This window comes from Chrysochloris asiatica, unplaced genomic scaffold, assembly GCF_000296735.1.
Source record: "Chrysochloris asiatica unplaced genomic scaffold, ChrAsi1.0 scaffold00004, whole genome shotgun sequence".
In the NCBI taxonomy this organism is placed as follows: Eukaryota; Metazoa; Chordata; class Mammalia; order Afrosoricida; family Chrysochloridae; genus Chrysochloris; species Chrysochloris asiatica.
This window is the reverse complement of record NW_006408522.1, coordinates 34,484,183-34,498,008: the sequence shown is the minus strand read 5'-3', so window position 1 is coordinate 34,498,008 and position 13,826 is coordinate 34,484,183. Positions and strand designations below refer to the sequence as shown.

The 13,826-nt window shown below is 35.7% G+C and overlaps 1 protein-coding gene across 2 annotated transcripts in view; it reads left to right on the top strand.

Annotated features, from left to right (window-relative positions):
• MGA (MGA, MAX dimerization protein) overlaps nt 1–13,826 on the top strand; it is a 97,252-nt gene that overhangs the window by 16,885 nt on the left and 66,541 nt on the right. For both annotated transcript variants that reach the window (XM_006831749.1, XM_006831748.1), the window contains exons 2-6: nt 1,200–2,151; nt 3,046–3,124; nt 3,252–3,347; nt 13,247–13,378; nt 13,600–13,704. In XM_006831749.1, coding sequence (XP_006831812.1) covers nt 1,200–2,151; nt 3,046–3,124; nt 3,252–3,347; nt 13,247–13,378; nt 13,600–13,704 — 1,364 coding nt within the window. The remainder of the gene's footprint in view (nt 1–1,199; nt 2,152–3,045; nt 3,125–3,251; nt 3,348–13,246; nt 13,379–13,599; nt 13,705–13,826) is intronic.

The following is a 13,826-nucleotide window of genomic DNA, read 5'->3' as shown; positions in this document are numbered from 1 at the left end:
AGTCGCATTTTGAGTGCCTTCCAACCTGAGGGGCTCATTTTCTGGCACTATATCTGACAGTGTTTCTCTGCTATTGATAAGGTTTTCAGTGACTAAATATTCGCAAGTAGTTCATCACTCTTTCTTCCTAATTTGTCTTTGTTTGGAAGCTCATCTGAAACCTGTCTACCATGGGTGACCCTGCTGGTATTTAAAATACCAGTGGCATAACTGTCAGAATCACAGCAACTCAGAAGCCACCACTGTATGACAAACTGACAGACTGATAGACGAGTGGTGCACACTTAAAATATAGGTGTCATATAATTCCCTGGTATTGGGCTGTAAGATAAACACTCAGATGCCATTTGCAAGGTTGGGAGTTCAAACCTGCTGTTCAAAGCTGCTCTTGGAAACCCTATAAGTAACCATAGACAGGGTCACTATGAATCTGAACCAATTCAACAACAGCACAACAAGAATACTTCCCTTTAGCTACCCTTATTAAGTGCCATGGAGTCAATTCTGACTCATATGATTCCAAGGAGCGACTGCTGAGTTTCGCTGACCCTGCGGTTCATACTGGACCTTGTAGTCGAGTGCTTATCCTATGGCGCTACACCAGGATTCCTGTACCCTCCCTCTTTATTTTGGAGGAGGTCATGGTGGAGTCTTTACATCTTAAATGAATTTTTTAGTTTTAAGATAAAAAATCACCTGACAACAACACTGTGAATGAATATATTGAAAAATACTAATTTGTATACTTTAAAATTGCTGAAATGCTTTATGTTACTTGAATTTTATCCCTCCCTCCAAAAAGTCATTGGATAGTCAGAAACGCCCTTTATGATATTTATTGCAATTCTTAATTACGTTGGACATTTATTTTCTTACTTATTGACAGTTTTTAATCACTGGATTTCTAGGATTTAATATTGGGTTAGTGCTGTTTGACTTTCAAAATTGAGGTTATTTGAAATTTACCATAGGGAAATGAGATACCCAGTTTTTAAGTTTGATGATAAGGGTCATGTGTTGAAACAGTAGAGTTCAAATTTACATAATTTTTGTGCACAATTGAGAAGAAATATATAAAAGTATGATAATTTATGAATTTTTGAGAAATGGGTCAATAGACCTTATGAGTCACTTGGTTTCTAACACCTTTTACTTTTTTATCAATAGTTTTATACTTTTTGTCACTCTTATTTCTCCAGTCTTGTTGCCAACAATTTTGAAGACAGCTCCCAGGTAGCCTCACCACTAGACCCAAATGGACCTTTCAATGTTGTCATTAAAGAGGAACCTCTAGATGATTATAACTATGAACTTGGTGAATGCCCAGAAGGTGTCACAGTGAAACAAGAAGAGACAGATGAGGAAACGGATGTATACTCAAACAGTGATGATGATCCCATATTAGAGAAACAGCTAAAGAGGCACAGTAAAGTTGATAATTTTGAAACTGACCTTTCATCTTCTAAATGGCCACCAAGCAGTCCTTCAGGTGTTGCTAAAGCTAAAATGTTCAAATTAGATACTGGGAAAATGCCAGTAGTCTATCTGGAGCCTTGTGCAGTCACCAAAAGCACAGTAAAGATTTCTGAGCTGCCTGATACCATGCTTTCTACATCTCGGAAGGATAAGTCTTCCATGTTGGCAGACTTAGACTATTTGCCTACATACATTGAAAACTCCAATGGCACTGACTTCTGCTTAGGCAAGGAATCAGAAAATGATCTCAGAAAATATTCGCCAGATTTCAGAGTGATACAAAAATACCCCTTATTTAAAGAGCCTCAATGGAAATATCCTGATACACCTGACAGCATTAGCACAGAAAGAACGTATGACAATAATTCAAAGAATTCATCTGGGGAATCATTTTCTGGAAAAGAGGACTTGGGCAGAAAGAAAACAGCTATGCTTAAGATTGCAACAGCCACAAAGGCTGTGGATACTACTCAGAATACCTCTCCAAATGTCACTGGGAAAAGAGGGAGACCACGGAAATTGAAACTGACTAAGGCAGGACGACCACCTAAAAACACTGGAAAGTGTTTAACTTCTACAAAGACTACAACTATGGTCCCTGGGAGTACCTTTACAGATGTGAAACCTGATCTGGAAGATGTGGATGGTGTTCTGTTTGTTTCCTTTGAATCGAAGGTAAGATTATAGCTTTCAGCATTCTTCATATGAATGCTAATTAGTCATTTTTAAATTATATACAGACTGATCACTAACACAGAATTTTGTTTTTGTGAATGCTTTTGTGTGTTTGTACATGCATATACGGGGATGGGTTGGATATTTTGGTTTAGTCATAAATCCCATAGCACAAAATAATTTAGATTTTTATTTGTATAGACTTAAAAAATTAGGTCTGTTTAGATCTCAGTTCATGAATGTTGTGTTGTGCTTAGTTGGGATTTTTTAGTGTTTAGGTCTTAATGGAATTTTCATCAAAACTCTTTGTGGATAACACATCCCCAAGGTCTTGTTTTTTTTTGTTTTTTTGTCAATGCTTGTATAGTACTATTGGAGAAGCACATATTAATGGTTTTATTATACTGTTTATTCTGATTTTCAGTTGGATTTTTAAATTACATTTTTATAGAACCCTTTTTATCTGTATCTCAGATTTGGTTAGATGGATGTTGAATTCATTCTACCTGTTTTTTTTCTTACATCTTTGTTAGTTGTTGAGTAAATTATCTTATATAGACTCTGAGAAATCAGTATATTAATTGGTTTAAAAATAGTTTTGTGTTAATTACTAAGAGTATGCGACTTTTTTTTTCTTTTCCTTTTTTTGTTTTCTTTTCCTTCTGATTATTAATGTAAAACATTTAGAAAATACCGAAAAGTATGAACAAGAACAAAATTACTCCTGTGAAACTGGAGTTATTATTTTTAAAAATGATGGTATTTCTCCTGATTTTGAATTTTTCTTTTAAAATTCTAGTTTACTTTTAAACTGAAATGTTAAACTTAAATTAGTATCACTTTTAGAAGTGATATGAAGTATACTTTTTTTTTTTTTTTCTCCTTTAAATATAGGAAGCTCTAGACATTCATGCAGTTGATGGGACAGCAGAAGAACCTTCTAGTCTTCAGGCCTCAACTACAAATGATTCAGGTATTACATAATAGCATAAGGAGGAGAAATAATATGTTTGAGGTTTGGGCTCTAGGAGTGAAAGATGACAAAGTTCATTCTTAGTATATAATAGTTTATTTGGTCATCATTTTTGTTTTCTGAGCAGGTTGCAGAGCAAGAATTTCCCAGTTAGAAAAGGAATTGATAGAAGATTTGAAGTCCTTACGTCACAGACAGGTGATACATCCTGGTCTTCAAGAAGGTAATAGTGCTCTAAAAGATTATCATACCAGTTCCTGCCCCACCGCCCTCTTCCTTTTCTCCTCTTGCTCATCATTTCTCCCCATCTTCTATACTGTCCTTCTGTTCCTTCATTTTTCCCTTGTCTCTCCTTACCCCTTATCTTTTTCTCCTCTTTTCCACTCTTCATTTCATTTCTTTCAGAACATATCTTCAGCTTCAATTTTTCTCTCCTCATCCATAATTATCCGTTTTAACTAAAATACTGTCTAGATCTTCTCTATGCTAAAGGAAACTTTTCCAGGTCTGAAGTTGTCTTAAATTTATGAAGCGTAGTATTTTACTTATTTTGGTCTGTAATGTTGTTGTTATATGCTGTAGAGTAACAGCAGAACACTTTTCTTATTCATTGTGTGGCTGCAGTTGTATTACTGTGTCACTGGGTGTACAAATGGTTAAGCACTTGACTAGTTGCAGAAAGGTTGATAGTTTGAATCCATGCTAGAAATGGGAACCCTAGAAGCTAGGTCTCTCCTTCCTAAAGGTCACAGCCTTGAAAATCCTATACATATGAAGTCTCTCCATGAGCTGAAATTTGACTTGACAGCTACTAGAAGTCCTGGTATGGCCCTGTAGGATGAGCACTGGACTGCTAATCACGAGGCTGGTGGTTCAAAACCACCAGTTGCTCCTCAAACACCCTATATGCAATCACTGTGAGCACAGTATACTGGCAGGTATTTAACAACTACACTGCAGTGTATTGCTGGGAACTTAATTTAAGCTTTTTATTATCTGTACTTTGTTGTAATAGACTATCTTGCTTAATCCTTTCTTTAAGAAAAATGAAATCTACTCTAGTCACTATCTTCATAGTAGCTATTGATTTCCTGCTATTTGCACTATAATGAAAGATTTTAGTTCATACTCTAATTTCTGGTTTCTTATATCTTTGATTTCAGATGTGCTTCTTGGAGTTTATTGGCTTGTTGAGCTGTCAGTTTTCTTCTCAAAAGATTTTGTCTAAACCAGAAAACCCAAACCCATTGCCATTGCATTGCGTCAGTTGTGACTCTCAGTTACCCTATATCGGGTTTCTGTGGCTGTAAATCTCTTGGAGCAGATAGCCTCATCTTTCTCCTTGGGAGCTGCTGGTGGGTTTGAACTTCCAGCCTGTGATTAGCAGTCCATTGTTAATTTTATAGCCTTACTAGGGCTGCTTTAATGTGAGGCAGCTTATGGTACAGTGTGATTTTAAAGTATGTAAATTCCTGTCTCAATCCAAATAAAATGCACTGGCTACTCTGGATGGACAGTCACAACTATATCATGGTAATCTTACAGGTAATAACATTTGCTGTCCTTTAATGACAGTTTTGAAAGTACAGTGGCTCCATACGAGGCTTTGAATTCAAGGTCGGCAGTTTGGGCCCACCAGCTGCTCTGAGGGAGAAAAATGAGACTTGTTTATTCTGCAAAGATTTACAGCCTCGGAAACCCTTGCACAGAGTAGCCATGTGTTGGAACCAGCTTGTAGGTACTTAACAACATTAGTTTCTGCTTCTGTTTTACTAAGGTAATATTTTATGTCTTCTTGCTATCAGTTAACTTGCCCTACTTCTCGTCTTTTTTCTCTCCTGCCACATCCAGTTTTTGTTAGTTATATATTCTGATAATGTAGAAATATAACATAGTGTATTCTTTCATCTTAATCCTCATATATATTCTAGTCTTAGTTTTAAAGTTAATTACATTCAATAATTGCTACAGGTCTCTTTGCTCTGGTTTGTGTGTATATCATCTCCTGGTTGGCTATGGTTTGAGTTTTTCTCTTCTAGACATTTTAATCGAGTTAGTAACTGTTTCCTTTATGGAATGGGGCTCAAAGTCAAATGTTTGTGGAAATCAGCAGCTAACAAAGTGAAATAGACATGTCTTTGTAAGGTGGGTTGTACTCTGATAGGTTGAAGTATATTGTGGTGTGCCATCAAGTCTGTTCTGACTGATAGCAACCCTATATAAAGTTGCCAAGGAACAGCTGGTGGGTTTGAACCATCAGCCTTGTGGTAAGCAGCCCCTTTAAAAAGGAACAGCCAATTCTGTGAATTGCTGTCACATAGAAATAGGGGCCTTGTATTTTCAAGTCTTTACATTTTTTCCCAAGAGAACCTAAAATCAGTATGTTTAAGTGTTATCTCTTAGTTTTTAATGATGGCAGCTGATAATATTTTTCTTGGTGACTAACTCAAAGCTATTTAAAAAACATCATGAGTAATTAAACTTGTTGCCACTGAGTCAGTTCTGACTCATAGTGACTCCTTAGGACAGAGTAGAACTGTTCCTTAGGGGTTTCAAGACTGTAAACCTTTACTGAAGCAGATTGCCTTGTTTCTTTCACGGAATGACTGGTGGGTTTGAACCACTGACCTTACAGTTAGCATTTGAGCACTTACCCTGCATCACCAGATGGCTTGATATGATAATCACTGGACTGTGAACCACAGTGTACGAGGTTTCCAGCTCACCAGATGCCCCACGGGAAAAGGATAAAACTTTCTGCTCCCACAAAGATTTTAAAGGCCTCAGAAACCCTGTACAGGGTTGCTGTGAATTGAAACTGATTCGAAGGCACATAACAACAGCAGAAGTGGTTAGAAGTCCTGGTGTAGCACTGTAGAATATAAGCACTGGGCTGCTAACCACAAGGTCAGTGATTCAAACCCACCAGCCCCTCTTTGGAAACACACTCTATACTGGGTCTCTCTAAGTCGAAACAACCGATTCAGTGAAGGTTTACAACAATTGTGAGGATTAGTGTAGGAACAGGCCAGTGTTTTCTTCTGTTGTACCTAGGTTTGCTGTGGGTCAGAACCAACTTGAAAGGCACCTAACAACAAGAAGAAGGGATCTCTCAGGGCTCAAAGGATAAATTCCATTCGAGGCTCTTCTATCTTGTTGGAAGTAAGATCCCCCAGTCCTCCTGAAATGGCTCTTTTTATACTCATGCTGCGTTCTAAGTGTTTACAATTACAGTTAATCCTGTTAACAGTCACTTCCAACTGAGCCATGTAATTTTTTCAGCATCTTCCCCCACTTCTTGTATCCATGTTTAGCAGGGAAAAAATGGGAGTTACCAAAACTGGATAGAAGAACCGTATGAAGTAATTCATTGCACAGAAATGGGCTTCAAAAAGTTTGTGGAAAAATTCCATTTTCTATTAACTTTTTGAAGCCCACTCATATTTATGTTCTTTTCCTTTTTAACAATTAAATCATATAATCCATGTGGTATTTACTTTTTGTAAGGTGTGTGAGACAGAGTTCTATTTTGCAATTTTTGTGACATTTCTATTTTTCAACTTTTGCTTCCTTTAAATAGTTAGCTTTATAGCTAACTGTGTAATACTTAATATTAGATAGTTTTATAGTTAACTGTATATACTTATAATACTCAACTGTAAAAAACTTAGTATTTCAAATATTTAGTTTGGCTAAATATTTGTAGTAGCCAAATGATGCCAACCTCCAGTCTTTGAAGATAAAGTATTCTTCCATGTCCCACTCTAAAAGTTTTGCTTGAGGGAATTTTTAAGTTTCTATTTTAATATCATATTTGTGACTTTCTATTAATTGTAGCATTCCTTAGAAACTAAACACTGGTAAATATTTTTGAGCCAAAAACGTGATAAGCTTTTTGAGTTTGCTTTGACATTTCAAAAGAAACATCAATTAAGTTTGTGAAAATGTTTTTATTGTTGGTAGTTTTATTGCGAAAATACAATAAGGTTCTTAAATTTGCTTTTGATTGTATGTGGGGGGTTCAAAAGTTTGTGAAAAAAATGCCGTTTTTTTTTAATTCCCTTTTTTCACAAACTATTTGAAGCCCCCTAGTACTGTAGTTTTTTATTTCCCATCTTTGCTGCACCCTCATTGGTCTATACTCTCAAGGTTATCAGTTTACCTAGAAATAATTACCTGTTTTTGAACTTTAAAAGATAACTTTTGTAAAAGCTGCTTTTTCATTGCTTCCAATTTTTTATTTTATTTTAAAACTACTCTAGGTTTACAGAACAGTTGCACATACCACCGAGTTACCATATACTGTGCATCCACTTTCCCCTTTTACTAACATCTGAACATTGGTATAGTACATTTGTTACAGTTTATGAACCATTATTAATGTAAGATTATTAATAAAGTTCATACTTCATTCAGATTCCTTTAGCTTTCTTCTTTTTTCTGTTTTAGATTCCTGTCTAGTATACCACATTACATCATTACATTTAGTAGCCATTTCTCTTCTGCCTTCTCTTAGTTGTTGTAACAGTTTCTTGGACTTTGTTGACCTTGACAGTTTTGTTTTGAGGAGGACTGGTTGGGGATTTTGTAGAATGTTTTATCAATTGAGATTTGGTTTTCTCATAATCAGACTGGGATTATGTGATTGGAGGAGGAAGATCCCAGAGGTAAACTAGCATTCTCATCACATTACATCAAGGGGTTAGAATCTAAAACTTGACTTTTACCACTATTAATACTAACCTTGATCACCTGGCTGAGATGTAAAATTAATCCTTTTCCTCTCTATCCAGCTGTACCTTTTGGAAGTAAGACACTGTGCAACCCACACTTTAAGAGTGGAAAGTTACAACCTCTTTGCGGATGAAATATCTACATAAATTATTTGGGATTCTGCATGGAGATTTGTCTGTCTCTTGCATTTATTTTTTCAGTCATTTGTTTTGTATTTGTAAGGGCTGTCAATTTTAATGTTAAATTATTTTATGAAGCACAGTGTTTCAAGACCTCTGTATCTCTTCCCTTTCAGGTATTTAGACATCTGAAAATAGTGTTCAATTAATGTTTAGCTCAAATTTTTTCCCCCTCTTACCATGTGTTTGCTTTTATTTCACTGTATATTTTTTAGTGTCGTAAAAATACATTCAACAAAACATATACGATCTCAACAATTTCTGCATATACAATTCAGTGACCTTGATTATATTCTTCAAATTGTGCAACTATTCTCACGGTCCTTTGCCAAATCATTCTATCACCATTAACATAAACTCAATGCCCTCCCACTCCTGGTATCAGTAATAATCTGTGGTTTCTGTATGTTTGCTGATTATATATAAGTGAGATTGTATAGTATTTGTTCTTTTGGGACTGACATTTTTGAGAAACCACTAAAATGTTTTCCACAGTGTTGGTGATGTTTTGCATGCAGTGAATGAGAGTTCTGGTTTCTCCACAACCTTGCCAACATCTGTTATTTTTTATCATTGCCATTCTAATAGGCGGTAAAGTGGTATCTCATTGTAGTTTGGATTTGTATCTCTTTGGGAGACTGATAGGCAGTCTGCTTCTGTAAAGATAACAGCCTAGAAACTATGGGACAATTCTACTCTGTCCTTCATGGTTGAGATGATTCCCCAAATGGCAGTGGGTAGGAATGGCTAATGCCTGTAAGTATCTTTTTATGTGTTTATTGGCTATTTGAATATCCTCTTTGACATGTCTATTCAGGTCCTTGTGTCAATTTTTTTGATTGGGTGTTTGTCTTTTTGTTCTTAATCACCATATTTTTAAATGGAAAGTTTCCCAGTGTTTACTTATTATGTGTTGTTAGTTGCTGTTGGTTGGTTATATGCCATGGAGTTGATTCTGACTCATAGCGACCCTGTACAGGGTTTCCGAGGCTGTAAATCTTTACGGGAGCAGAAAGCCTCATTTTTCTTCCGCGGAACAGATGGTAGTTTCGAACTGTTGACCTTGCGGTTCGCAGCCCGATTCGTAACCACTATGCTACCAGAGCTTCTTAGTTGCTGTTGAGTAGGCTCTAATTCGTGGTGACCTTGTATATAACAAATAGAAATGTTAGGCCTGCATCATCTTCATGATAAGGTGGTGTGTTTGAAACTATCGTTGAGGCAATTTTGTAGACCTTTCCAATATAGAGAGCTCATCTTTTAGCACTGTATTGGCCAATATTCTGTTGTGATCCATAATTTTTCATTAACTAATTTTTGGAAGTCCATCACGAGGCCTTTCTTTTTAGACTTTCTAGTTTAAAAGCTCTGCTGAAACCTGTCTACCGTGGATGGATGACTCTGCTTTATTTGCAACACTGATGGCATAGCTCTCAGCATCCCAGAAACATACAGGCTACCACAGAATGACAGACTGGTTATGGTTATCCCTCTTTGAGTTAATAATTCTTGGGGATACTTTGATTTTCATTGTGTTTAGCTAGAAGCAGGCACATTGTGCTATAATATGTAAGTGTAAGTATTGCTACTAGGGTCTAATTCATATATGCACCAGTTTCTTCCAATTGAAATGTATTTTAATATGTCTCTGTGATCAATGAATGGCTGCAGGCAGTTCTCTCAGTAATAATGTGTATCTTACTTGTGTTGGGTACCTTCAAAACAAAGATCCAATCAGAACAGTGGCTTCTATAGGAATCAGCTGAGCCAGTTAGATTCAAGACAGAGAAATCAGCTCAGAAGGTTATGTCAGCTGTTTGTGTTCCTCAAGTAACTGTTTTTTAGGATTTCAAAGGGGTAATCTTGATAGATTTTCTTGAAGGACATAAAATGGTCCTGGGGACTTACTAGGAAGAAGTTTTAAGAAAATGGAAACATGCATTGGTAAGAAAAAAGGCCAGGAAAGTTTTACCAAGGAATTTTTTTTCTGACAACAGTGTACCTGCATATTCTTTGAGATTAACAAGGGCTGCCCTACATTCACCCACCAGTCCTGATCTTGCTCTTTTCAGACATATTTTGTTCCCCAGACTCAAAGAACATTGAAAAGGAAACAGGAGTTGAATCCCTTCAGGATGCCATAACTGACTTTTGATGTGGTATAAATAGAAGAGCTTAGAATTATTCAGGGGAAAGTTAGATGGAAACACCATCTTCTGAAGTATATAGACAGATGGAGGATATATTGAAAACCAGTAGGGTCACATTTTGATACTTTGTTTAAGAAAGGTTTTATGGTTTTGTTAGCAATACTTTTTGTTGTACCCTCATTATCTTAAGTGACTTTGTTTTTGTTTTGGTCTGTATTTATTTATTTTTTTTGTAGTCATTTGTTAATACTACTTTAAGAAGTAGCTTCTATGGTGAAGTGAGGCAAAAGCAACAACAATGTAGTTTAAACTCAATATACGGAAACATTTCAGAGTTTTCAAGATATGCTGCCTTTAATTAAACAGCTATTCTGTTTTCTGCAAGCACAAGTTATTTGTGCTCATTCCTATGAAACCAGCTTAATTATAGGTCTGGTGTATCTGTTACTTGTGGAAGGATTTTCTTGCAAGAAAAACACTAAAGGATAGTGTGTTCTTGCTGCCATTGAGATGGTGCCAACTCAGAGCCACGGTATCTGTTTAAGTCCCACCTTTTAATACTTGGGGATATATACCCAGAGATGAAATTACTGGGTCACATGATAATTCTATGTTAAATTTTTTGAGGAACTGCTGTACCATTCACAAGGGTTTCAATTCTCCACCTTTGTTTACACTTGTTACTTTCGATTTAAAAAATAAAAACATCCAAGTTGGTTTGCTTTATCTTTTTGAAAAAATTTGTATTTAAAATAAACTTTGTTTTCTTTTGTTCTTGGGACTTAGTACCATGTTTTGGGTGTCAGTATAAAATATATAGCAAATGGAGGTAAAAATTATTTAGGGTAAACAGTCTGAAAATCTAATAACATGAGTGTAGACTTTTTGTGCCTACTCATCTCTATGGAAATATATATTTTTAAAACTTTTCTTTCTACTTTTTCTGTAGTCAGTGGCTCTGGCAGTTCTCAGAATATTATTGTATCTCATTTGAACTTTTGTTTACAATTTAGTTCTCACTGGGGTTTATATAGTAACTTCCTGCATACTGGTTCTATTCTTCATACCCTTTGTTAGTTAATTCTTACTTAATTCAACTTAAAGTCATACCTTTAGTAAAATTTGAACAGATTCCATTGAGCTCTTCAGGTGTAGTTCCTTTTTATTTACCTCTTGCACTTATTTATTCTTGTGTAACTATTAAATGATTTGGGAAAACATAACACTAGGCTTCTTAATGGAGTCCCAGGGTGGGATAAACAATTAAGTGCTTAGTTACTAACTGAAAGGTTGGCGATTTGAATCCACCTTAGAGGTGCCTGAGAAGAAAGGCTTGGCAATTTACTTCCAAAGGATCACAGCCATTAGAAGTCCTATGAAGCACAGTTTACTCTGACACGCATAGGGTTGCCATGAGTTGGAATCTACTCAACAGCAAATGGTGTGGTAAAACTTCTCAAGGTCTGGGAACTGTCTCTTATCTCTATCGCCATTTGCATTAGAGTATTTCACAAACATGAGTAAATTATTTAAACACACAACCCAGTGGACTGGATTGGTATTCACTGTTCTACTGAAGAGAAGATTAAAAGCTAGGGAAAGATTTCCCCAAATCAAAATTAAGAAATACTAATGACAAGATTAGAGATGAGTTTTCTGTTTCAGAATTTTAATTTTCTCCGAGTTCATTAGGAACATGAAGAAATAGTGTTTTGTTTTTTATTGACTTTAGTTTTAAAACTATGCCATTCAAAAATACATATTTAAAAGAACTGAAATTGTAAACCAAAACAAATGAAGCCATCTTTTATGCAAATAAGTTATATGGGAGGATACTTAATCTTCATCTTTTAGGGAAACAGCACACTGAGCTCTTTATTGGAAACCTGTACTATAACTTCTTTTTTTCCCTTTAACAAACAGAAATCTATTCTTTCATAGCTTAGGAGGCTAGAAATCCAAATTCAGAATTCTGACTATAGGGAAAGGTTTTCTCATTGTGTCTCCTGTTTCCAGGAGGTTCCCAACACAAGGACTTAGGATGACTGTAAAATGGGAGTCTTGATGTGGCACCATAAGATAAGCACTTGACTTCAAGGTGAGTTTGAACCACAAGGTCATTCAAACTCAACAGCCGCTCCACAGACCCTCTGTACAGGGTTTGCTATGAGTCAGAAGTGACTCACTGGTACTTACCAACAACAACAATAATGTTAGTTAGTAGTTTGAACTTCTTTGTCTTTAATTTTGTTAAAATTTAGGTTAAATGCTTTCCTAAAACATTGCCTCTTAGCCTATAAAGAATCCATTATATTTATAGGATCAGTCTAGTGCTTTATTACTCCTAAAAGCTAGATAATTAGTTGCTATAAACAGGCCAGAAGATGGCAACTTTGTTAGTGACCTTAGAAAGCCTTTGGACTATAAAGCACAAAGGATCTCAATTCTGCTTTGTTTATATATTAGTTATCTATTACTACAAATTTAGCAACTTAAAATACTTGTTTATTGACTCACAGTTTCTGTGGGTCAGGAGTCCAAGCATGTATTAGCCAGTTGAATCATATATTTTCTTGTTAGGGGTCTCATTTGGCTGCACTTAAAATGTTGGATAGGCCTACTTTCTCATCAGAGGCTTGACTGGGAAGAATGTGGTTCCAGTTTTCCTCAGGTTGTTGGGAGAATTTATTCTTTTGAAGCTCTAATAAGATGCTACACATATCACATAAGTGCTACACTCTTATGTGCTAACAAATACTTAATAATGTACATCCCATCCCTTTGCCACATTTAATTGGTTAGAAACCATTGACAGGTTTTGCCCAATCAAAGTGGGATACAGATTGCTCAAATATGTAATAGAAGGAAATGTGGGAATCATCGGAGCCACCCAAAATAAAATCTGTTTTACCTCTTCCCCAACATTTTACATTAGATTCCAGATACCCTACTCTTAAATGATTCCTGATTATGTCTTTTTTCTCTCCATTATCTCTTTTACAAAGAAGTAGAAAAAAGAAAAGCTAGATAATATGACTTGTGGTTCTTTTTTCTTGCAGTGGGTTTAAAGTTGAATTCAGTGGATCCAACAGTGAGCATTGATCTTAAATACTTGGGAGTACAACTACCTTTGACTCCAGCCACTAGTTTTCCTTTCTGGAACCTTACAGGAACCAGCCCTGCCTCTCCTGGTCAGTGTGTATCATTTGTAAAGTGAAACACTATTTTTCTTAATTAACGTTATTTGTGATATAACTAAAAAATTACCTTTTTAGAGACATTTTGGATATCCCATGGTTAGATCTATTTATTGACATAAATGATTTATAAGTTTCAGATAAAATCTTACTTAGATAAAACATATTGTCATGCTAGTGTGTTAAGTCATCTCTCAATACTTTTTCTTTTATAGATGCTGGATTTCCCTTTGTTTCTAGGACAGGGAAGACCAATGACTTCACCAAAATCAAGGGATGGAGGGGAAAGTTTCATAGTGCTTCTGCATCTAGGAATGAAGGTAGCCCATTTTATCTGTTTATTTTTATTCTAAATATATTCTGACATATGTAGCCATAATCTTTTGTTAAAAGTAGTTCTCCTTTACTTTCATCTCTGCTGGCCTTATTTATTTATTTATTT